The following is a 24,442-nucleotide window of genomic DNA, read 5'->3' on the forward strand; positions in this document are numbered from 1 at the left end:
CTGCGCATGCCCTGCAGGAGTAAGGCCTAGCGTGCATGGAAGCATTGCTTGCGTTGCATGCATGACCAGGAAGGCAGGCAGGCAGTCAGCGTGCGTATCACATGGCTGCGCGGTAGAATGCTCGCTCCGGGGCCGGGGGCGGAGCCAACGGAACGCATGCGCACGGCTGCGTTAAAGCTCTGAAGGAGGGTCTCGGTGTGGCGTACTACCTACCTTCAGTTGGAGGGGAGCCATGACAGAGGGTAGACGTGTTAGTGTGGCCCACGTGGGCAGCAACAGCAAGCTGGCTTCGGCCGGTGGTAGCCATCATGCCCTGGGAGGTGTTGCAGTGGTGGGTGGTGGCAAGTCAATGCGCAGTGTGGAATCCTTACTGGATATTTGTGCCAAAATTGTGGCTGAACATGTTCCGTTCCAGCGTATCGAGGAGCGGTACAGCCGCATCCCGGAGCCTGTTCAGCGTCGCATCATCTACTGGTCCTTCCCGCGCCACGAGTCGGACGTCAGGATGTATTCGTCCTTCTCCTCCGTCGGCAGCGACCAGACCAGCCTTCCCTTCTATCGCGGACTCCGGCTCGTCGAGGCTGCCTGTGTCGAGAACGTCCTTCAAGTTGGTGAGTGTAGAACTGATACTCAGCAGGTCAGGGGAACGGACGTCGAGCGGGCGCCCAACCAGTACGCCCGCTCGCCCTGCGGAAGGGCCAGCCTGGTATGGGTGGTGTGGTGGGTGTTCGTGGCTGCGGTGCGGGTCTGCGGCGCCGTGGGCTACCGCAGACCCGCACCACCACGACGGTCTACTGATGCTCTTTGTTCCACACCTGGACACAACTGCTACTCCGGACTCTGTTTCATCTTCGACGACCCAGCTGACCACCACCACCTGCGTGCGTGTGCGTAGGTGTGCGTACATGCATGCAGGCAGGCAGGCAGGCGTGCGTGCACGTGTTAGCACGGCGACAGCTGTACACAGCTGTGCCGCTTGTTGGTCATGTGCAGCAGCTGTGTTTCCTTCTCCCTGGCATGGGCTGCCTGAACAGGTTGTGCTCGGGACCGCAACGGGCCTCCTGACACTGGGGCTGAAGGAGGAGGACGACAACACGGGGCCGTGACGTATCTCGTGCCCGCGTTCTTAACGGGTCTTCTTCTTCGGTGGAGTTCGAGGGGAGGTCGTTCCCGATCTCCCGTGATCCTTGCGTCACGTCGTGTCAGTTAGGGACGTGATGTGTGGACACCCAACTTCGGTGGGCCATGTGTACACGCCAAGTTTGGAGCTTTTGATACAACTCTGGGAGTTGTGTGCGTGCAGAGACGCGGACGTGTGTGTGTGTGCGTGTGTACGGGTTAGCATGTTCCTGTGTTGCAGTTTCATTTTATACAATTGGAGGAAGTCTCTCTTCGTAAATCTCTGCTATATAACATCGGACATACCCTACGCGCGCGCGCGCACACACACACACACACACAACACACACACACCATTTAAACACCACACATATCCAGTCACTACACATAATCCGTACATCCCACGGGCACAAATCCAGACACCATTCACAGACAAATCTACACACACACACACACACACACACACACACACACACACACACACACACACACACACACACACACACACACACAAATAAAGACATAACACACGGACACACATGTACGTACTTACATACGCTCCCGAATTACAATAACTTAGGGTAGGCAGCCGCGGTTACCTTCTCTGTACTTGTTAGATCTTTTCCTCCGCTTGGAAACTAAGGCTTCTGTCGACATTGGTAGAGGTTCTCTCGCTCTCTCCGACACACACAGAGAGACGTGTGAGTGCGACGTTTTCCCAGGGTCGCACCGTCCATGCCCTGACACAACATGACCCGTGTTGTTGTTGTTGTTCTCGTCTCCACGAGACAGTGTTGTCCTGCAAATTCAAGTCCATGAGTGCCTCAGGCCGCAGTGCACCTTTACGTGACATGCACACAACTTGGACGTTGCTACGTGCATGGCCGTTCGTGGTGCATCATGCGGCTCTCGGGTGTATTGTGCACGCTTTCATGCACGCAGAAACCTGGGAAGTGCATCGTTGCGTGCGTCGTAAGAAGGTAGTGGAGAGTCTCTCTCTCTCTCTCTCTCTCTCTCTCTCTCTCTCTCTCTCTCTCTCTCTCTCTCTCTCTCTCTCTCTCTCTCTCTCTCTCTCTCTCTCTCTCTCTCTCTCTCTCTCTCTCTCTCCCTCTCTCTCCTCTCTCATCTCTCCTCCCTCTCTCTCCTCTCTCATCTCTCCCTCTCTCTCCTCTCTCCTCTCTCTCTCTCTCTCTCTCTCTCTCTCTCTCTCTCTCTCTCTCTCTCTCTCTCTCTCTCTCTCTCTCTCTCTCTCGGGTGGGAGGGAATGGACACAGTTGCATGTGCAACCGTTCTTGCACGAAGTATCAATCAAGTTGGTTTTCTGTCCCCGAACTCACTTCGTCGTGTGAGACATGTTGGGCCGTGCGGGGGCACACCTTGGTCGCATCGATTATCGATGTGGGCATTGTGCCTCCCTCCCCACCCCCCTCTTCGGCAGAAAGTACAACATTGTGCTATGCTGTGATCATCGCGTTTGATACAACGGTCCTTTGCGTCATGCACCGTTGCTTATCACCGCCGTGCTTAATAGTGAGGAGACTTGTGAGCACGGGAGAGATCGGTGTGATGCGAAAAAACACGGGTTCATGAACCTTAGTTATGTTCGGGATTCTTGCCTCCGGAATTTCTTTGCGTAACGCCAAATATCTTAGGTTTGAGTGATTTCCTGTTGTCACTATGAATATTCCCCAGAATTATCCGGTAGTGCAGGCCCGGATCGAAAGTGTGTGTCGTAAATTCGGAGCCTTAACCCTCTTCTAACAACGATTTTTTTCTCTTAAACCGGATAAAATTGTGGCATTAGCCAGAACGAAGTCCATCAAGTGTGACGCGTTTATCACTACCGCCTTGTTTAGAGCAAGATATCAAGTACGAATTCATATGCCGTCTCTCATCACCCAGTTTTCTTTCTTCGTCATTGGTTGTAGCTGTGTGTTACCAGAAGTTCTCCATTGTGCCCAATATAACAAACTCTACATGTTCCTTGCGGGATGAGGAACTTAGCTGACGTAAAATCCTCAAATGGTTTCCGCTCCAGTTTGGGATACGTTGTGTGTGCCTATAGTACTCCCTGTCATATTCATGAGCTGTACTCTACATAGGTCGAGTGGACACAGCAGTGTGCTTTAGTCACAGTGGGCGTTGTTGCAGTGGAAATCCCAGTGACATTAAGTCACTGTACTAAACGTTTGGTTTTCAATCGGTTTGTTCGTGCTGCGTTTGGACCTACGCTTCATGTATAGGTTCGTACATTGGAGTTGGTTAAATGCAGCAGAGTAGGTGGAATTTTCTCCTCTTTGAAAGGATGAACGTGTTTTTCGCGACGTATGTGGGTTATATTGTGCATCGGATTTTTTTAAAGTCGTTAGGTTTTCACCGATAGTATAATTTCAATGTTGGAACAGAAAATCCGATGTCTGGCCTACATGGCCCTGTGGTACTCCATCGATTGTGAGGACAATAGAGCAGTCATATCCTGGGATGGAGGGGAAACGTGTTTACAGAGTTGTATCTAACATCGCCTTTCCTTCTCCAAACCTTTAATATGATGAGTCTGGTGTGGGGAGAAGTCGATTGGTATAGTGTACAACCACCAGATAGTTAACATGGGTCCCAGAAAAGTGTAGAGGAGGGTACAACCACCAGATAGTTAACATGGGTCCCAGAAAAGTGTAGAGGAGGGTACAACCACCAGATAGTTAACATGGGTCCCAGAAAAGTGTAGAGGAGCAATATACATGAACAATTTATTACGACTGGTATTTTTGAAGCAGCGTACTTTGTGTGTGATTATATATATATATATATATATGTGTGTGTGTGTGTGTATATATATGTGCATATATATATGTGTGTATATGTATATATATATATGTGTGTGTATATATATATATATATATATATATATATGCTAAGTATACTAGTACGCGCTTTTGTGTATAAAGGTTCTACTGGGAATGATTCGACTACATAAACGCACAATAGAAACTAAGAAATAATGACGAAAATGAAGTTCAATTTCACCCAAGCTATTCACGGCTTACCTTGAAGGGGTTTTCAGAGTTGAATGACAACATTAATGAGAAAATTTTAAACATCTGAGATTAGCGAATGTCATTCTCGTTTCATATAGTACAGAAGACTTGCATAATATGCTTCGTGACCTGAACGAGGAGTCTTAAAATAGATTTGTGAATATGAGTAGAGCCAGAGGAAAAGAATTGGAATTAAAAGTGGTAGTCTTGAAGGCAAACATGTAAATATATGGACCAAATCCCAAAACTGGAGATAACGAAAATAGAATAAAAAGACGTAATGTTTGGTAGGTAGATCATCATGGAGGACTCTGAAACGTAGTGTAATTTCTTAACCATGATCGTATTTGAAGTACGGAAACTGGTGAAGGCGACGGAGACAAATCTAACGAGCGCACATATAGAGCAATTACAAGATCGGTGCTGGGAATGAATAAAGGATGGGAGGAGGGCAAAATGGGCGAGAACAGACTTTATTTTATTTTCTTAAGCGATGCAGTGGAAACAGCATTGGGCAGGAAAGGTAACCAGAAAGATACATTGAGAAATTGTGTTACTGACTGGACACCGCGAGATTGGAAGTGGGAGACCAGACAGGCAGGTGGGGAAATTTTTTCCGAGGTAGCGTGGCAGAGGTTGATGTATGACTCGCGGAAGAAGTTGGGAGAGGCCTTTTTCTAGCGGTGGACTTAGAATGGCCGGTTGATTGAACGTAGATGTGTGTACAGTATATGCATAGATGTTTGTATGGGTGTAAATATAGAAATGTGTGAATATATAGATGTGTGCATGTTTGAATTTATATGTGTGAATATATAGGTGTATGCATGTGTGTGACTTTATAGGTGTGTGCACGTGTGACTTTATAGGTGTGTGCATGCGTGTGAATGTGTAGATGTGTGTGAATATGTAGAAATGTGCATGTATGAGCATGTGGATGTGTGTTAATATGTAGATATGTGTGAATGTGTAGATGTGTGAATACATAATGGGATGTTCTTACACCGGATCTGACGAGAACTATGCTCCCATGGCGGGTCGAAACTTTCACATGTACTATATGTACGTATATGCTCCCGTATGCGTGGTCTCTCTCAAAGGAACTTTCTCTTGTGTAGGCAAACGCCGTATCGTACCCCAGCCCACCGTAGATGCAAGAGATAACATCCTTATTTTACGCAATACTGTGTAGCCGCTAGCTTGGTAGCTCTCTCTTCAGCACCCTCTTCTGTATGGGGCCTTGACTGCATGTTGTATGTCGTCGATGTTTCAGACTTTAGTGATGAACCAAGACACTCAGCATTTTTTTTCCGACAAGAGACAATTTCCACTAAAATAATGCTGATCATTTTTTAAATTAAATTTTCCTTCGTTGTACTAATACCTTCTTTCAATCTCTTATTACTTCGACTCCAACTCTTCAGTGCGGTAGTGTCCCCAAGGATAGAAACGCCTGTTATTGCTGGCAAAATGCTTCTGCGCCCTCTCTCCCCTTTTAATGTTTGCACACATCAGCTCCCCCTCTAAACCAAATGTTTACATATTGCGCCTCTGGGTTCTGTAGCTTATGTTTACACATGCGGACGGAGTCCGGTGCTGCTAATGATTACTTCGTACGACGTGGCTAGTAATTATCCCGATCACCTGTGGGCGTTGCAGAGAGGCGTAGCGCTGTATTATACCCTTGCATTCTGCAGCAAATATTTAATACTTATGCTGGCGAGACACGGAAATGAATCAAATAGCCCACCGGCAGGCAGTAGACTGACCGGAAAACTGCCACCCAGCTTTGCACTACTCAGGCTCTCCCTTGGCTACTAGCGGAGTGCCATGGGGATCATAAATGATTACCTTTCTCGGGGAACGATCCGGGCTCCGTGTGGTTTCTAGCCCACGACGCAAACCAATGATCTTGTTAAAGGAGGGCTGTCACCCGGTGTAAGAGGCGTTGAGGTGAAGCCCATATTCTTGTAACAGCTGTTTACCTCGTAACCAGATGTGGGGGGGGGCTACTTTTAAACAGCTGGCGCCACGGGTCATTTGGCAAGGTAATAGTGTGCCACAGAAACCCCTTCGCCGAAGCCCCCCCCTTTTTTTTTTACACCTTATCCTCCTCAGTGGACTGTCCCATTTTCTTTTCCATACCCCATACAGTCTGTCCAAATGACCAGTTCTACTACTTGGAACTCTTTCCAAGAGATGTCTGTACATGGGTTTTCTTTAACCTGTGGAGAGTTTCTGGTAGACAACAAGACAGTGTTACTAATTTAATCTAACCTTTGTAATCACAGTTGTACAAAAATCGAAACCCGAACCCCCAGACAGTCTTCCATGATGATCTACCTACTTGGGGATTGCCTGGTGGCCTTTGGAGCACACATGCGTGGAGTGCAGCTGGGGACGTCTGTACACGACATCCATGGCACTATCACGTCCCTTTTCATGAGCAACTGAATGCTAATGCACGGGTCGCGGTCTTCTTTTGGTCGCCCATGGTCCCGATGTCGCGCCCCCTGAGCACGTAATACCTCTGTCCCCCCCCATCCTCCCCTTTCCCTCTCGTATTCGATAAACTTCGTATTCGTGGGCGCTGGTCGATGTATATGTTTATCTCGTGTACTTGCATGTGTCCGTGCGTGTGGATGTTATACGGGTATATGTTCGTGCACGAGCATTTGTACGTGGTTTCGGGTGATGGGGCGAGCGGGCGAGCCACAGGCCGCGCCCTGACGTGGTCGCTCGCTCGTTCGTTCCCGCTCGCTTGACGGACAAGTTTTGTATCGTTGCGAGGATCGATTCGTCTTGTCGCAGTGTGTGCTTCTTCTGCCGCCGCCGCCTCAGCTACCTCCTGAGGGCCTCTGGCTCTCGGCGCCGCTGCTTGCGCCATTGAACTGTTTCTTCAGCTGGTGCCGCAGCTGGTTCTTCTTAGAGGTTGCACGTTCCCTCGCCTGATGGGTTATCTTGGGGCGCTGTTGTAACTTCGCTAGTAAGCTGTCCCCGCTGTAACTGCTCTGAGGGTCACTTCTTCAGGTTCCTGTGTAAACTGTTCTGTAATTACTTTCGTGGGGGTGTGGGGGTTGTTACTGTAGGTTCTTGTGTTAGGGCAGCTGACGCTAATGCCAGAGGCGGCGCCTTTAGGTTGACTTCAAGGTGGATCCACCACTTCGTGACAAACATGTCGGGTTTAAGTGTGACGTCGCCTTTGGACTTTGTGACGAGGCCGTGTGGAGTTCCTCAATCCCCGACATTTTGTGGTTGAATAGCCTTCGTGTACTTGGGAATTTGAGCACCGACCCCATCGTTCTCCGTAGTAGCTACTTCGGGTGGGGTGGGAGTCGGGTGGAGGAAGTGAAGTAGATCCTGAAGGCAGCCGTCCTACACGTGCGTGCGAAACGAAATGCCTTTATTGCTCCCTGATTACTGAACTTTCAATTTCACTGCCCCCTCCTTCCTTCCCTTTTCCTCTTCCCCCCTCTCTCTCTCTCTCTCTTTCTCTCTCTCTCTCTCTCTCTCTCTCTCTCTCTCTCTCTCTCTCTCTCTCTCTCTCTCTCTCTCTCTCTCTCTCTCTCTCTCTCTCTCTCTCTCTCTCTCTCTCTCTCTCTCTCTCTCTCTCTCTCTCTCTCTCTCGTTCGCATTAACCAACAGGATCCCCGTTTCTGATTCCGTTATTTTTATTTCTTTGTGATTTTGTTTCTTCTCTCCCGCTCCCTTCCCCCCCCCCCAGCGGCCTCTTTCGAACACTTTGAGCCACCTTCCTTCTCGTGTAGATCTGGCGTGTCGTGCAACCGCGGGCGGTTTTACTCTATGCATGGCTGTGTACGCGACGCGTTAGGGATCGCACTCTGCACACCGCATGTACTGTATACTGTACCGTGTACGTGGCTGGAGGGTGCGCGCGGCATCGAGCTCGACGCGAACCAGTGGCTTAAGTGCTCGTTCCACTCCAAGTGCAGCATGTCGTGGCCATGTGCACGTCACTCTTCCGTTTCTCGCGGCCGTGATGCACGTCGCCTGGAGGTGCACCTCGGGCGCCGCAGCGTGACTGGGTGTGGTCGGGTGCCGTGTGAAGTTACTCGTAATAGGTTATGTGGAGTGATGGGAGACATGCTACGTTTGCTGGGGAAGTCCTTGGCGTGGCACCAGCGTCCCCCGGTGCTGTAAAGCTGCTGCTGTGGGGGCCTGCAGGCACGCTGCTGTGGGGTGCGCGATGCTGCTGCTGCGAGGTGTGGAGGCCGCCGCAGGACGTGTTGTGGTATCCGTAGAGGATGTGGCAGTCGTTTCGACGACGATGATTTCAGCGGCGGCAGCGTGACGCGGTGGTGGTGATCGACGCTGTGATAGGGGACCGACGACGCCAACGCCGACGAGACCCACATAAAACTTAGGTCCATACAGTGGATGTAAGTTTTGTGTGTGTGTGTGTGTGTGTGTGTGTGTGTGTGTGTGTGTGTGTGTGTGTGTGTGTGTGTGTGTGTGTGCGCGCGCTCGCATTAAACACACACACACACACACACACACACGTATCTATGTTACAGGGGAGACTGTAGTCGGAGCTACGATAAATATAGCCTAACTCCGATTTACTAAACCTAAACTAGTTGTGATGGGTGTAACGTAACCTAACCAAACGTAACTCCTGTCGCATTTTCCTATAGGAGAATTGGAAATCACCCCCGACTGTGTCACCCCTTGTGGCATTTTGCAGAATACTTATCGGTAGTGGATACACTGGTTTCAGGCTACGCTAAAGACCACAGGCCATCTTAACACCACATTCATTTTTCATCATGCTTTACCAAGCTGCAGTGGTGATGCACAGACTATCATCCCGGATGGGACAGAGCGGCTCCGCATAGGGCCATTAAGGTCGAGTTCAAACGTATGTACATGGTGTGTGTTTCTAATATGTTCGGAAATTTGTACTATAGATGACACCGTTGTATGTCAGACATAGAGCAGAAATGTAGGTTATGTTGTGAAATACTTTCCGTTTCGTGAGGAAATAGCTGAAGGGGAACACTTCCATGGTACCGTGAGCTCGTGTTTGGTGTCTAGTAATAGTGGTGATGATGGTTGGTGTTATCCCCCCCCCCCCCGTGCCTGGTGTGATACTGGTTGGTGGTGTTCATTCTCGCTGACTTTGGTCCTGCTGTCACAGGCTATTTTAGTCATCTTTCTCGCAAAAGTCCAATAGACTATTTCAAGTTCTCGAACTATCTTCTATGACGCCTCCTCTTTGCTTCCAGCAGACCCGCACGTCACCCCCCCCACCTTTTTACATTTATATGAAAATTTATATATTTTTATTTCTTATATTTTCTATTTATATCTAGAAAACGGGTTAGGACGACTGATAGAAATATACTTTGCATGTAACGACAGATATACTTGTTCTTGGAATGGTTTCGTTATTCTTATTAAACGATTATTTTTGAGCAGAAGACTTCACCCTCCCCCCTACTATATCCTCCTCACGTCTTACTGGCGGGGCACGCCCCCCCTAGTTTGGGGACTTCAGTGATTCTCAGAGTGGAAGTGGCCGAAAGAAAAGATAACTAGACGCGTCTTATCAGTGACTCAACTTCGACTCCGTTTTCTATTGCGCTGATGAGAGGCAGCAAATTATGCATTCAGACTGATGACTAAAAGCATTAAAATAGCTGAAGAGCACCAGAATTGGTTATTTCTGTTGATATTTATGAGAGAACTGAAGAGACTAAGAAGATCCTTCTAAGTGTGGGGTAAAGGTGCCGTTTAACATTTCGTCGTAAATAATCAGCGAGTCTATCCAATATTGCGCCGAAGAGGTGCAACGATAGTGGTAGTAAAGGCGCAGTTTAAAGTTGGAAAATTTCTTTTTGTTATTTTATTCGTTTTTCTTATTTCATTATATATGTTTTTTAAGTTATCTTCATGTTTATTATTTTTATCGTCATTAATTAATTTGTGTTTATTTTTGTATCCAATTATATAAGAATGCTGTGTGGCAATGACGATATTGTGGTAACGGAGCTTGAGTACGTGGGTGATGGAAATGGGTCCACAAGGTTTTGCGATCTGGCCTTAACAAGGCTTCACCCAGGATGTTAACTCACCGATGCTGCGGTACATATTATATATATACATATATATATATATATACATATATATATATATATATATATATATATATATATATTGAACATTTTTTAGAAGCTCCGCCATGGGATACGAACCCTGACCCGTGCGTCGAAAATCACGAGGCCAAGACGTCAGCGACCATGCTACATGGTGATGGTTCAAAAGGACTGTACTAGTCCCCGACCACGCCTTTTGAACCATCACCATGTAGCATGGTCGCTAACGTCTTGGCCTCGTGATTATGGACGCACGGGTCAGGGTTCGTATCCCATGGCGGAGCTTCTAAAAAATGTTCAATCTGTCTTAAGAAACATACACACACACACACACACACACATATATATATATATATATATATATATGTTTATATACACATATATATAAAGATATATATATATATATATATTAGTAGTAGTATTATGGCCAACGCCAGGAGATTTTATTTAAAGGGTGTGTGGACACTGGCCCGAATGAAATCGTATAGCCTAAACAGAGTATCTATACAGTGCGCACATCTGTGAGGTTAATATTGAGGTGGGAGTAGCCTAACCGGATGGAGAGGAGATGGGGTTGAATGTTGCGGCGATATTGTGTTACAGGAAGTGCTATGAAAGCGGTTCTCGGTGCTACGAGCTTCAGTAGACGACCTGGAGAAGACCATGCAGGTGCAGGAGGTGTGCGTGGAGGTGCTAGCTCTGGGTGTGGCTAGAGCAAATGAGTGGTTATGGGCGTAAACAAAGTAAGTGCTGGGTGGAAGATTGCGATGGGCGTGGAGATTCAATGTGGGCGTGTTTGCAGGCAGTAAGATAGGCGTGACTGACTGAGGGCATGGTGGTGGTGGTGGTGGTGGAGAGGGGGGATGTATATGCAAGGGGTGGTAATCGAGTTATGGAGGGTGGTGATGCAAACGTGGGGAAGGGAGTAGATTACGTTGGATGGGTGGTGGACGGAGGTAGGGGGGGAGGGAGAGGGATGTGAAGGGGGTGGGGGGGACGGACGAGGCAACGAAGTTACGGCCTGGAGTCAGGGTGGGCGGAGGGAATAGATTTAAGGGAGATATTGGATTAGCAAGGGAGTAGGAGAAAAAGTGATGAGGGAAAGGGAGAGTGGGGAGGGGAAGGGATCTGGGAGGAGTGGCCAGTAATAAGAGGAAAGTGAACGGGGAGCAAGGAGGGTTGAAGCAGGAGGGTGTGTGGAGTCCCGCAGGGTTTGGGGCGGATGTGTCGCCAGCCTGGGGCTGCCATGCCGCAAGGACCGTGACGACACGTCGTCGTGTGTACGCTCGCAAGTCGACGCCGTCGTCGTCATACGCACCCATCAACGCGGGTCCTGCTGTAGAAGCGGCACGTAGTTGTGAAGGTGATGTACCGTGCGAGAATGGTCATGTTTTCCACAAGATCTGCGGCAGTTCACACTATCAAGAGGGCACGTTTTCTTTCGAAACGTGGATTGTATGGTATATATATCGCCTGTATCCATCAGTCAGCCATTCGGAGTCGACGACTGAAAAAAATAAGTATCTTTCAACATCCTCCACAAGTCATACGACTTCGGCCACCCTATACCACGTCACTTTTGCCAACTTCTCTATCTCTCTCTGCTCTGCCCTCCTCCCTGCTGGCCACCTCCCCTAACCAATTCCATTTCCGCTTCTTTATCGCCTCCACCACATCTCTCACTCCAGTCTGTTCCCTTGCCCAACTTGCCCTTTCCCTGTCTTGCAGCGTTATTCCTAGCATCGATCTTTTGATATATAGTTAGTGTAGGCTACGTAGCTGTTTGACGTCAGTTCATATTAGCGTACACAACGAGAAACAAGCCGTGTGTGTGTGTGTGTGTGTGTGTGTGTGTGTGTGTGTGTGTGTGTGTGTGTGTGTGTGTGTGTGTGTGTTACAACGTAGGGTCAAGTACTGTATAGTTTGTTTCCTTCAAGGCAGTCACAAAAATACCTTCGCCATGGTGCTTTGTATATTGTGTTGTGGCCAATATATATAATTATATTAAACACAATTCACTTTAATTTCAAGCCATCAACGTCGAGGAACTCAACTTAGTACAAGGATCTCTTGTTCGTGTTCAGATTAAGTACGGTCCCTCTGATTGGGATATTAACTTCAATGGCATCCCTATGGACCAGAGTCACGCAGCATTCCTTTATGATTGGAAACTAATCTTCCTTCCAAAAAGAATGATGATTACATGTACATTTTGCCATACCAACGTTCTGCCGATTTCCTTAAATCTCTTGTACTGCCTCTAACAAATCCTCCTCTTTGGTGCGATAGTGCCCATGAGGAGAGAAGTGACGAGTGTTTCTGGAGAAATGTTAATCCTCCATGTATCCGAACACCTGGTTTATGCCATGATACACACGCACGCACGCACACGCACGCACACACACGCAATATGTGTGTATATATATATATATATATATATATATATATATATAATATATATATATATATATATATATATATATATATATATATATATACAGGACGAAGCCTCCTGTTGGTTTTGTGCGCCCGTAAGCAGCACCTTCTGGTCTTCAACGATACCTAGGTTACAGTCGCTGGCTGTGGGATCGGTTGTGTACGCTAAGTGGTGTTGTACGTGTAACTTCAGTAGGTTGCCCCGGAGGGGGTGGGGGCAGGGAGAGGGCGGCGTTTCGCTGCAGAGCTGAACTATTCCGATTGAGCCGAATACACTGTTCACTTGGGCACAAGGATGGATGTGATTAGTCTGTTGATCTTACGAAGCGATACTAGTATTACATTTGTGTGCTACGTATGTCGAACATAGCGCAACTTATGAATGTTGTAGTATTTTACATCAGCACTTGTGTGTTGTGTTAGCTTTGTTTTGGTTGCTGGATGAAAAGGGTTTCTGTGCCAATAGGGCAGAGGTGAATCGGCTTAGGGTCTTCTATGTTTAGCCGCGAGTTTTGTGGCAAACATCAGATAGTATGTTTTGGTGAGGGATGCCGGTAGGTCGCTGGTTCATGAGTGGTGTTGAACACGCGTGAAGACAGAATGTTTGGTGTTAAATGGTGTTTTACATGGTGCAAAGTTCAAACTTCTCTCAGAATTTCTCTGTAGTGCCGCGCGAGGCTAGAATGTTTCTTCTGTCCGTAAACGGCAAAATAATAATAATAATATTAACAGTAATAATAGAACTAGACGCGATTCTCCGAAACCTTAAGGCACAAGAAGAGGTTCTCTGTCGACTTTCTTCCGGAAACTGGTCGTGGAAGTGGTAAGAGCAGCGTTGGTACAATTGCTCTTCGATCGCGTAGGAGAATGCTGAAGTTGAGCATTCGTCTTACCTCCCCCCACCCCCAACTCGCCTCCTTTATTCTGTTACTTAGAAGGGGAGTCTCTCTTTGAACGACGCATGTGGGAGACTATTGTTTTCCACGTACACTTGTGTAACGAAGCCATTGTCGGCGCGAAAGTTCGTTTACAGGAGTGCCCCCGTGACAAAGGTAATCTTACCAGTAATCTGTGGTGTGTGTGTGTGGGGGGGGGGATGGGAGAAGCCAGCTCGGCATCCACCCATACCCCGTCCTCCCCTCCCCACACACATACGTTTGTTATGATGTATAAATGGTTTGGGGCGGGTGTGGTTCACCCCTGATTAAGGAACTGTTGCGCATGCGCCGAAACTGTACCAATACACAGTTATTTGTTCACAAATACAAACGCGCAGATAGTGTGAGCGCGCACCGCTATGTATGTGTGAATACGAACTGGTTTACGCGCGCGTGCGTGTGTGTGTGTGTGTGTGTGTGTGTGTGTGTGTGTGTGTGTGTGCGTGCGAAATGCTATATTTATATGTACATCTTTTTTCTGCTTTGCAAATGGCAATTCATGCATCCTCCTTCAGCCTCCTGAGCAGAAGGCGACAGCCTCGGCAGTTCCCGTGTTTGGAAGTTCCTCCTTCCACTGTCCCCAGCTGGCGCCGCCAACCCCTGTCCTTAATAGGCGGCTGCGGGGGTTGCTACAGTTGCCACCGCCGTCACCGCTCTGCCCCCGGGAACGGGCGACGCTTCCATCGATGTCGTTGCTGTTGACATGGCACATGGTGTGGGTTACGTCATACTGCCAGGTGGTTATCAGGTAGTGCCGCAAACAGGGTCCCTATCGCGCGTATCGCGGGGTCCGCCTTATCAGGTGACGTCATTCGTATTTACGGTCCATGCGTGGCTACCGGGGGTGGGGGGTAAGGGGTGAGGGACTGCACGAAGCAAGGGAGGGGGGAGTGGCCGGCGACGCTGCTGTCTTGTTTACAAGAGACTTTTGATGGTGTTTACATCTGCGCTGTTCTCGTGTGTGGATTATTGTTCGGAACCACGCTCTGTGTGTGCGCGAGTTTCCCACTCCCGCCCTTCAGGGCCAACGTCTGCGTCCTGATGCGCCATCGAGGGCGGATGCAAGCGGAGGGGGTGGGTGGAAAGGGGGGGGGCAGGAAGGAGGGGTTGGAGGTCTGGGAGTCGTTCATGTCTGTACACCATCCGCAGACTCTCCCCCCACCCACACTCCTGTCATCCACTTCATTTACGCCCGCGCACGTGCGTGAGCGCGGACTAATATACTGTACAGTACCAACATTGAGTGCGCGCGCGTGTGCGCGCGCGCGTGCTCGTAACTGATATATGTGCAATTTTCGAACATCTGTGAGGTAAGAAACGAAGTATTGGCAGCAAGTTTTGATGAGCGGCATATGGAAGGTCTCGTATGAGATATAGAACACATGTGTTCCCAGCTACACAGTCCACACGCACACATGCACGCACACATCACAAATTCCCATCGGGCAAGGATTACCTCCAAATGGAAACTTGCTAAGGTGGTCTCCATTTACAAATAAATAGATAAACGAATAAATTAAGATAAGTGTTAATAAATAGATAAAGTGGAGATGGGTAGGACCCCTTGAACTGGAGACCTGTGTCACTCATAAACGTAATGGGGAAGGATACTGAGGCCAGTTGAGGGTGCATGGTCTACGTGGAAAATAACAGGATTGTATTGGATGAGTAGCTCCACGATAAATCGGGACATTTTTCCCATTTCTAAACCAGCCTTTGTACCACTAGGCAATCCTCTCTCGGCCGGATATAGTCTGTCGTTAGCATGAGTAAAATGTCTAGAACTGTTATCTTGTCGAAAGGGTTTGGGATGTGGTTCTCAGCCTGAGCCATGGCAAGAATTTAGGGTGCTATTGCACGAGTCAGTGATACAAGTTAAGCATATTGCAAAAAATGTATCTATAAGGTAACTATGATTGTCAATTTTGTTGCAATAAAGCAAAGGGTTTATCATTATCATCATCATCATTTATTATTACGGTTGTTGTTGTTGTTGTTGCTTTTTATATAGATATATTTATTTTTGTTTTTCACGGGGTGGGCTTTGGGAATGAAATGAAGGGGGGAGCCACACAAATGTTGATAATTCATAAAGGGGAAAATGGAGTGAGAATGGTTGAGAACCACTGGGTTATGCTTTTATGATAGTAACTGATATAGGTTGGGTGCAATTTTTTTCCACTGAACGAAAAGGTTGACTGGTGGAACTTTATCCGTTGACTGTATTCCTAAACCATTAGGTTTAAAAATGAATGACCTCGATAGATAAGTAATGTCAGTACCTCACACACTCGGAGTGAACAACCTGACATACTCGAACACACACACGCAACATATCCACACAACCTATGTTTGTGTGCACGGATGTTGACGAAAACCGCGAATGATGACGGTGAAGGTGGAGCTGATCTTTAACTCTGTTTAGGATTGGCTGCTGCCAGGGAGCTTTATTCAGCCGAGAACCTCCTCGCTCCTCATAGTCGATAAACCCTTTTGGATGATGCCGTGGCCTTGGTATATCTATCAAGGTCTTCGGCAGTCGGTCTTGTTCAGCTCGGGGAGACTTGGCATCCTGAAGGTACGAGGAAGGCACGTGGGGGTTGAAGAGGAGACCATGCAGGAAGGAGGGGGAGACACCTCCCACCCTCCTCTTCCCCTCTGAAACATGTTTGGCCATGATATCCTCTTCCCTGTCATTTTTTTTTTTTTTTTTTTTTTTTTTTTTTTTTTTTTCATCCGACCTAGATATGGATCAAAAGGTCTCCTGTCGGCATGCTCCGCCTTTGTAATCCTTTGAGTCTGGAGTACATAACCTATAGGCGCCCCGATTCCCCCCCCCCTCCTCCTCCCAGTTTGGATTGTTGTAGACACTACCCGGATGGAGAAATGGATTAGTGTTGCTCGTACCACTACGGGGTTTAGGGTTTTGTGGTATCAAGAGTCGTTCTTCAAGAATCTAGTTATGAATTCAAGGTTATCCATTTTTCATGTGCATGTCGGTCTTGATCAGTTCAATAACTGTAGTATATATACGAGTTTTACAGTACTGAAAACCCCCTTTTTTCAAATATTTTCCAAAACGAATCGAGTTCTTCAGGGTAGAGATCCCATGGTCATTTGCCCTGGGAATTCATTGTGAAGAATACAGATGTTCAGTTCCCCCGTGTCTTCGCATCATTTCTTTGCTGGTGGGCTTGCATCACCACGCTCGGAGGGAAGGAGGTTTGGGCGTGCATGTTTATTTGTTTCACAAGAGAGGGAGGGTGGGCGAGGATACGGGGGTGATAAGGGCGTGGGAGAAAGAAGATATTCGGTGTGGGTGGGATCCTTAGGATAATGGGAAATCGGGGTGTGGGAGAATGGGCAACCGTGGACCTACGGGTACTACAGGACGCAGGCCACACGTGGTTTTAGTGCGCGCGCACACACACACACACACACACACACACACACACACACACACACACACACACACACACACACACACACACACACACACACACACACACACACACACACACACACACACACACACACACACAGAGAGAGAGAGAGGTGAGCCACAGTGATTGGAACCTGAATTATTGGTGTGAGGTGGTGTCACAGTGACATGAACTTAAGTTGGTCCTACCGCCGATAGCCAGTTTGTCGTGCCAGGTGCCGGGCTCGACGTGGTCTTCTTCGGTGGGGCTGCACTTGTAGGAGGAAGGTTGTCGTTTTTTAGAGTTATTGGGAGTTAGTTTGCATTACCCCGATTTTCTGTCGTTGGAGAGTGGTGCGGGTGTATATTAAATTATGTAGGAGACAGTTTTGAATATAGTACACACAATATATCTTTGCTCGGAAAAGCGTTAACGTTTAAATATTGTTTTGGGTTTAGTGAAACGCAATCCTTGAAATGAAGTTCCTGAGACGGTTAAGCGAATCTGAAGCGTAACTACGTAATGCTTTCACTTAACCCCGAGGGGTGTTGGTGGGCAGGCAGGCAGTTTGCGGGAAAATTGTTATTACGAGAGCGTTTGCGGTGCACCATCCTGATGTCCTGAGCTAAGAATGGATCCTTCCTGAGGGAAAGAGGCGCGCGCGCACGTACGAACACACGTACACATTCATGCACGCATCGCTGACTTTGCATGCGAATGAGAGCTTGGTCAGCACTGGCCTTGATTTGGTCCCTCGATGCGGTTGGATTTGAGCGTTCAGCATCAAGACGCCAAGTCACACATCCTTTGGTTTACGCATCAACAGATGTCACCCTTGTCCGCCCCCACTTGGGGTGATCGCACGTTCCGACGCCCTTCGAGTTCATCTTGTTCGCGTGGTCGTTCTCCCCACCCCCATCCCCTCCTTAACCTCCGCGGTCAGTTGTATTTTTTTCCGTTTGCATGTCCGCTTTTCCGGCACCTGTGAATAGCTCATTTGTGTGCTATTCAAGCCTCTTACGAATGTACACTCCGATTCTGTCACCTGTCCTTTCTCCCCCTCTTCATGACAACTAGCCTATTCTCCAAGCGCACTCCGGGCCTGGGTCGTTATCATGCTCCAGCCTGGGCATGTGGTGACAGGTCATTGCCACGGAGCAGAAGTTCTGGAACTCTCCTGAAGCCGAATATACCATCACGGCATCAGTCATAGAAGTCATTGTGGTCTTTGAGTCACTGGTGTCATTGTCTGTAGTTGATCGACATCGCCGCTTCCCGGACGGCGAAACTGGTCCAGCAGCCCAGGGCGAAGTAGCCCACATGGCCCATAGTGCGTGTATGCCCCGGAATGCGAGACTTCTCGCCGGGGCGGGGCAGGGTGGTGTGGAGGAGGGGGAAGAGGCCGAGGTTGGGGCCGGGGGCAGGAATACATATTCTCTCCAGAGTTGCCCAGTTTCAGAACAACCCGGACATTTACTCGTGCACTGCTGAAGCGTTCAGAAATAGGCGACTCTTGGTACTTCACCTTTGGTGCATGTGATGGTGGGAGAGAGTCCGGTGTTGGAACTCCACCACCGCCCATGCCTCTCTCTCTCTCTCTCTCTCTCCCCGCCCTCCCTCCCTCCTCCACGAGGCAGGTTTCGGGACGACGGTGGTGGTCCTCTGGTGTGCATTCTACGTATCAGAGCTCTGACGTCTGTGCCCCCAAGTGTCGCAACTGAGGCTCCAGCGATGAATTCTTAAAGTGCACAGACTAGCTATTGATTATTAGGGTCCATATGTGGTGGCTCTGGTAACAGCGGTGGGTTGCTGGCTGGCGACTAGGAACTTCTCCATACGCGGGGACGGGGAAAAGAAACAGTTGTATGGGCCAGAGAGAGAGAGGGGGGGGGAGAGGGAGGGGGGTAGCGTGGGGGGGGAGGCTGGGTGGGAGAAAGACCCAAGGTGATTGTCGTAAGGGGAGAGGTCATCCTGTTTCTGCCCGGAGGCTAGGAGTGTGCGAGGTCGTGACCGTGGCTTGATATGCATCTCCCCGATGTTTAAGGTGTATATGTATAAATATTGTTGATCTTACTCTAGGCACGTTTTCGCATATTTAGATGTACCAACGTATCATGCCCAGCGATGGTTCCATATGTTTGTGTAACATATATGATGTGTGTGGAATATACGTATGTTTGTATTTCGTTTACGACAACCAACGCTTATGTGTTTAGGACAGAAGTGCTTCAGTGGGGTTCTTCCTGGTCAGTTATTCCCAAACAGTGTTGACTCGCCCTTATACGCTTGTTTATTCAAATACAGGTGTTGTTCTCTGTTGTGCTATTTACCCCTACTGGCAATTATTCCAAACTTCGTCTTCAGCGCGGTCAGTCTGATGTTACCTGCAAGTGGGTGCTAGATTTCGTTAGCGGATGTTAAAGAAGAATGAGGTCGCACTTTTGATACAGTACGTGCCTCTGCCGCCACGGGTATACGTGCGTGATGTTTTCACATTAAGTACTCAGAATTAATTGTGTGGAAACAATCGTTAAAAAATGTCTATAATTCGTGTTGTTTATGGGCGTATTGTGTGATGGTTGGGTGCACACTCATTTATAATCCCCGACACGAACACACATTACACACACACACACACACACACACACACACACACACACATATAGATCGGTCATGTATGAGCTCTGAGCTCTCTTCCGGGAGGGAAATAGCTGTCGATTACGACTCCAACACGTGATCCAAGACCATGGTGAATCTCTCTCTCTCTCTCTCTCTCTCTCTCTCTCTCTCTCTCTCTCTCTCTCTCTCTCTCTCTCTCTCTCTCTCTCTCTCTCTCTCTCTCTCTCTCTCTCTCTCTCTCTCTCTCTCTCTCTCTCTCTCTCTCTCTCTCTCTCTCTCTCTCTCTCCTCTCTCTCTCCTCTCTCTCTCTCTCTCTCTCTCTCTCTCTCTCTCTCTCTCTCTCTCTCTCCTCTCTCTCTCTCTCTCTCTCTCTCTCTCTCTCTCTCTCTCTCTCTCTCTCTCTCTCTCTCTCTCTCTCTCTCTCTCTCTCTCTCTCTCTCTCTCTCTCTCCCTCCCTCCCTCCCTCCCTCCCTCCATGTAGCAGGAAATTGAGGCTAGAGAATTGGTTATAGTTTTTCTTGACGAGTTGGGAATGCGCATCAGCAGCAGGAGAGACGTGCGGAGATGGATTATGGCAATGGTTTTGCAAACTTGGGAACTCCAGACACCGCAAACATGTTCGTCGGAAGGTCATGAACATGTACTCTTTCGTTAAGGTATAATAATTGAACAAAATTAAAGTTGTGTGTTCTGATTCCCTTAGACCCCCACCTCTACCCCAAGAAGTGTCTTGTAATGGTCATATATTGCTGTTATAAATTCCAAACTCTCTTGTGGTGTGGTTATGGGGTGCAATGTAGTCGAGTCCAAGAAAATCGTTTGGCGTTTGGGATGACGCGTACTGTGCGGCACGGCGTTGGGTGTTTTGTCGGCAGGAAACGGCGCTTCCATTCTTGGGGACAGCATCGCGGCGAAGAGGTCATAGGGGGTCATACGGGGTCATTACCTCCTATGCCTCTCTCCACTTATTGTAGGAGGGTAGCAGAACGGATTTTTGTTTTTTTTTGTTTTATGGAGACTAGTTTCCACGCGTTAAAGAATGCTGGGTGACTGGTCCGTAGGGACATCGATGAAGTAATTGAAATATGGAAAGTATGAAATACCTGGGACGTATCCCGTACAGGGGAGGAAATGTATTTGAAATTCTCTCAGGCTGCTTTCAAATTTCGACAATGATGTGTCAAGCTGTGTGGGGACGACTCCGACTGGTCCGTCCGCTCTACAGTGTGCCCCGTGTAACAAAACTATACAATATAAAACAGAACAAATTCCTTCCCCTGTATAATCCGTTTCTTGCTCATAGTTTCCATCAACCATGGGAGCTCTTGCCTATTGCTTCACTCACAGGCTGTTACTTGTAGCGTTTTATTCGAACACGGTAAACATGTCAACAACGATAAAACGAGAATGCAAACAGGAATGGAGCCTTGGCTGGAGTAAGGCACGAAATACGAGCCGTCAAATTCCAGGTATATGTTGTGATATTTCATAAAATATAACACGCGGGTCTTTGTACACCCCGTTCTTTGCTGCTGTCCTCAAAAACAATTGTATATTCTTCCTTCCTTCCTTGTGTACTTCTGAGAAAGTCTGATGCACACAGGGGTGTTTCATACCCTCCAATTTCGACTTGTTAGTTTTTTTTTTAAAGAAATGTTTTGAAGGGGATGATGTGGAAAACGTGTAAGTCTTTTGATCGGTGCTTCAGGTGTGTGTGTGTGTGTGTGTGTGTGTGTGTGTGTGTGTGTGTGTGTGTGTGTGCGCGCGCGTGTCTGTGCGGAGAACCATGTCACTACAGAAGCCGAAGGCAAATTTAAAGTAGTCGGCATGTTCGTGTAGAATATGTACAGAGGTTTTATCTCTGTCAAGATTAGCTTTTCACCGTGGAACCTAAAAATCACAATGTCAATCCAGAAAATCCACGGGACTCTTGTCTTAAAGATGGAAAAACACATTCGAGTACATGTAAAGACTGATTCAATGGGGTTGCATGGGAGAGAGAGAGAGAGAGAGAGAGAGAGAGAGAGAGAGAGAGAGAGAGAGAGAGAGAGAGAGTTTACCAAGAGAGGCCGGGAAGGAAGCTAGGAGGGTTAAGGTGAGGTGGGGGTGGGGGTGGGGAGAGGGGCAGGTGCTCGGGTCACGGGGGAGTAGGTACAGCCTCATCAGTTCGACCAGTCCTCTTCTCCTCCCCCTCCCCTCCCCCTCACGGCCGCCGCCGCCGCCGCCGCCGCAACGAACAAAGGGAACAAGCCAAGTGAAAGGAGGAACGCAAAAACTCCACATCGGAGGCGAAGAGGAGTGGAGGAGGAGCAGCAACAAGAGCGAGGAACTGTCGGGTTAGGCAGGGGAGGTGACTGAATCGGGGCAGGGGAGGGAGGTGGTAAGAAAAGGATGGGGGATATGTAGATCTGGGTAAGATGAGTTTGAATGGCGACATGAGATGGGGAGGAGATGAACCTGTGTGTGTTTGCGTGCGCGCGTGCTTGTGTGTGTGTGTGTGTGTTTGCGTGCCCGCGTGCTTGTGTGTGTGTGTTTGCGTGCGCGCGCTTATGTGTGTGTGTGTGTGTGTGTTTGCGTGCGCGCGCTTATGTGTGTGTGTGTGTGTGTGTGTGTGTGTGTGTGTGTGTGTGTGCCCTCTCGCGCGCGTGTTGTGTTCGACTGGATACGTTTCCAGTAACGACTCAGATTTAACTTTACCTCGTATCTCTTTTATACTTCGTTAAAAGCCGGACAATTGTATTCTGTGAACTCTAGATCAAGATCTAAGAATATAAGGTCTAACCACTTCCGACCGAATTTCGATGTTTACTTAGACCTTGCTCTAGATGTTCATTTTGTGTGTGTAAGGAGTACGTAGAAAACGGAAAAGGAAGAGAAATTTGATGTCAAGTTAAACGTGGTGTCGGACGCCTTGTGACTGTCAGGGCGCATTGTGCCTATATAGCAGCGATAGCAGTGAGGAAGGGAAGCAGTGGGAAGAACTCCGGATCCAAGGTTTTTGTTACCGCGTAACTGAAGCAGGGGAACGGGAGAGGATGCGTAGTGCAAGACTGGGCAGCAGAGGGGGGGAGGGAGAGGAAGAAGAAGTGAGTAAATGGCGCTTCTTGCGGAAGAGGCGACGACCTGATGGGAAGAACATGCTCTCCCATGATGGGCTGTCGTTGCGAAGGCTGATCCTGCCTATCGTGAGAAATGATCCTATGAGCCCATCTGCTGCTGATGCTGCTTGGGAATCTCGCGTCACCCTAACGGTGTACCGTAGGAGGGCTGCTCGAACTTAGGATAACCGTTTCTGATCGTGGAATTTATGGTATTTGGAAGTTCCGCGAGGCTGTACCTTTTGCCCCGAAAAAGGCGACGTGGCGTCGTCGTCCCTTCACCGTCGAAGGGGTGCCACGGGGGTAGGAGAACCCTTAGGTTTCGTGTGTGCGTGTATGTATGTGTGTGTGTGTGTGTGTGTGTGTGTGTGTGTGTGTGTGTGTGTGTGTGTGTGTGTGTGTGTGTGTGTCTGTGTCTGTCAGGGTAGTATTACAAGTGTTGAGAGAGAGAGTAACGCCATGGAAAGCTATAGCCTCGCCTAACAGGACTGGAACTGAAAACAAACCCGTAGTTTTGTTTCGAAATGGAGAAAAAAATCGTGAAATCTATGGGGGAACGTTGAGGGGCATACGGGGGAGGAAGGGAAAGATCGCCGAGGATAGCATTTCAAAACGGGCGAAGAAAAAAAGTATTGTCGAAACTACTCGTCGTTCAACTTTTCTTGATCAAACCATATTCTGATCAGTAAGCTTTATACATATTGAGGCGAGAATTATAGTTATTACATTAAAATAAGTGTTGAAATGTGAATTTTTCCCTTAATATTTCACATATTTTATAGCTATTTTAGAATTTAGAATATTGATTGATACTGCCTTTCTACGTAGACTTCACATGAATACTGCCTGATCATAAATAATATCAAACCTCTGAGATATGATATTGCAGTTGTATTTGATACACCAAGTGCAGCAATTGTCTTTTTTCTCGTGTAAATGACTTGTTGAGTATATGACTTGAAAATTGAAATGCCTTTTTGTCTTTGATAAGTATGAGCAGCAAATTATTATCGCAATAGAAATGAGTGATTAGTCGAGCAATAACCATGATGAATAAAATGGCAAACTCAATGTTTTGTTTACTTTATTTCAATGGCATTTGTTAACAGGGGAATGAATACAAACAGTGGGACTATGAAGATACACTAGTTATTTCCACGAGATATTAGAATAACTTACAATAATGAACTGAGTGTGTGTTTTCCCAATGTTTTGGGTTTACGTTGTGTTAGTAACTTTATCGAGGTATTACAACACCGTGTGACCAACGAGGCTACTTGTTGTAGATATAGCTCGTTTAAGGGATATAACAAAGAGCACCCCTTTACTGTTTTTGTTCCGTCCAACGATATACACTTGTGTTCATCTAAATGCAAAGACCCGAATTAGATGGATTGAAGAGGCAATTTGAATTATGGAAGACGTGCACTTACAAGTAAAACTGGAGCGAAAAATGTTTTTTTTAACCCAACATTAACATACATACGTAAAAGAATGTGCAACGCAGGCCCTTAGGGGTATAGAGGCATTGCTTGTAGTATTGAAATGCATTCAGTACACCACATAGGCGTTCATATATAGGGAATATCCATTTTCCCAGTGCAAAAAGACAAGTTGGAGAGCTCCTTCACTCTCCTCATCCACCAAACACACGTAGGT

The 24,442-nt window shown here is 47.8% G+C and overlaps 1 protein-coding gene across 1 annotated transcript in view; it reads left to right on the forward strand.

Annotated features, from left to right (window-relative positions):
- Positions 1–229: 229 nt before the first annotated feature.
- Positions 230–24,442, forward strand: part of LOC143029214 (zinc finger SWIM domain-containing protein 5-like) — a 333,477-nt gene continuing 309,264 nt past the window's right edge. The window contains exon 1 of the mRNA XM_076191829.1: positions 230–611. Coding sequence (XP_076047944.1) covers positions 233–611 — 379 coding nt within the window. The 5' untranslated portion in view covers positions 230–232. The remainder of the gene's footprint in view (positions 612–24,442) is intronic.

The sequence above is a fragment of the Oratosquilla oratoria genome, chromosome 1, assembly GCF_046742065.1.
Source record: "Oratosquilla oratoria isolate Oo_2021 chromosome 1, ASM4674206v1, whole genome shotgun sequence".
Classification (NCBI taxonomy): Eukaryota; Metazoa; Arthropoda; class Malacostraca; order Stomatopoda; family Squillidae; genus Oratosquilla; species Oratosquilla oratoria.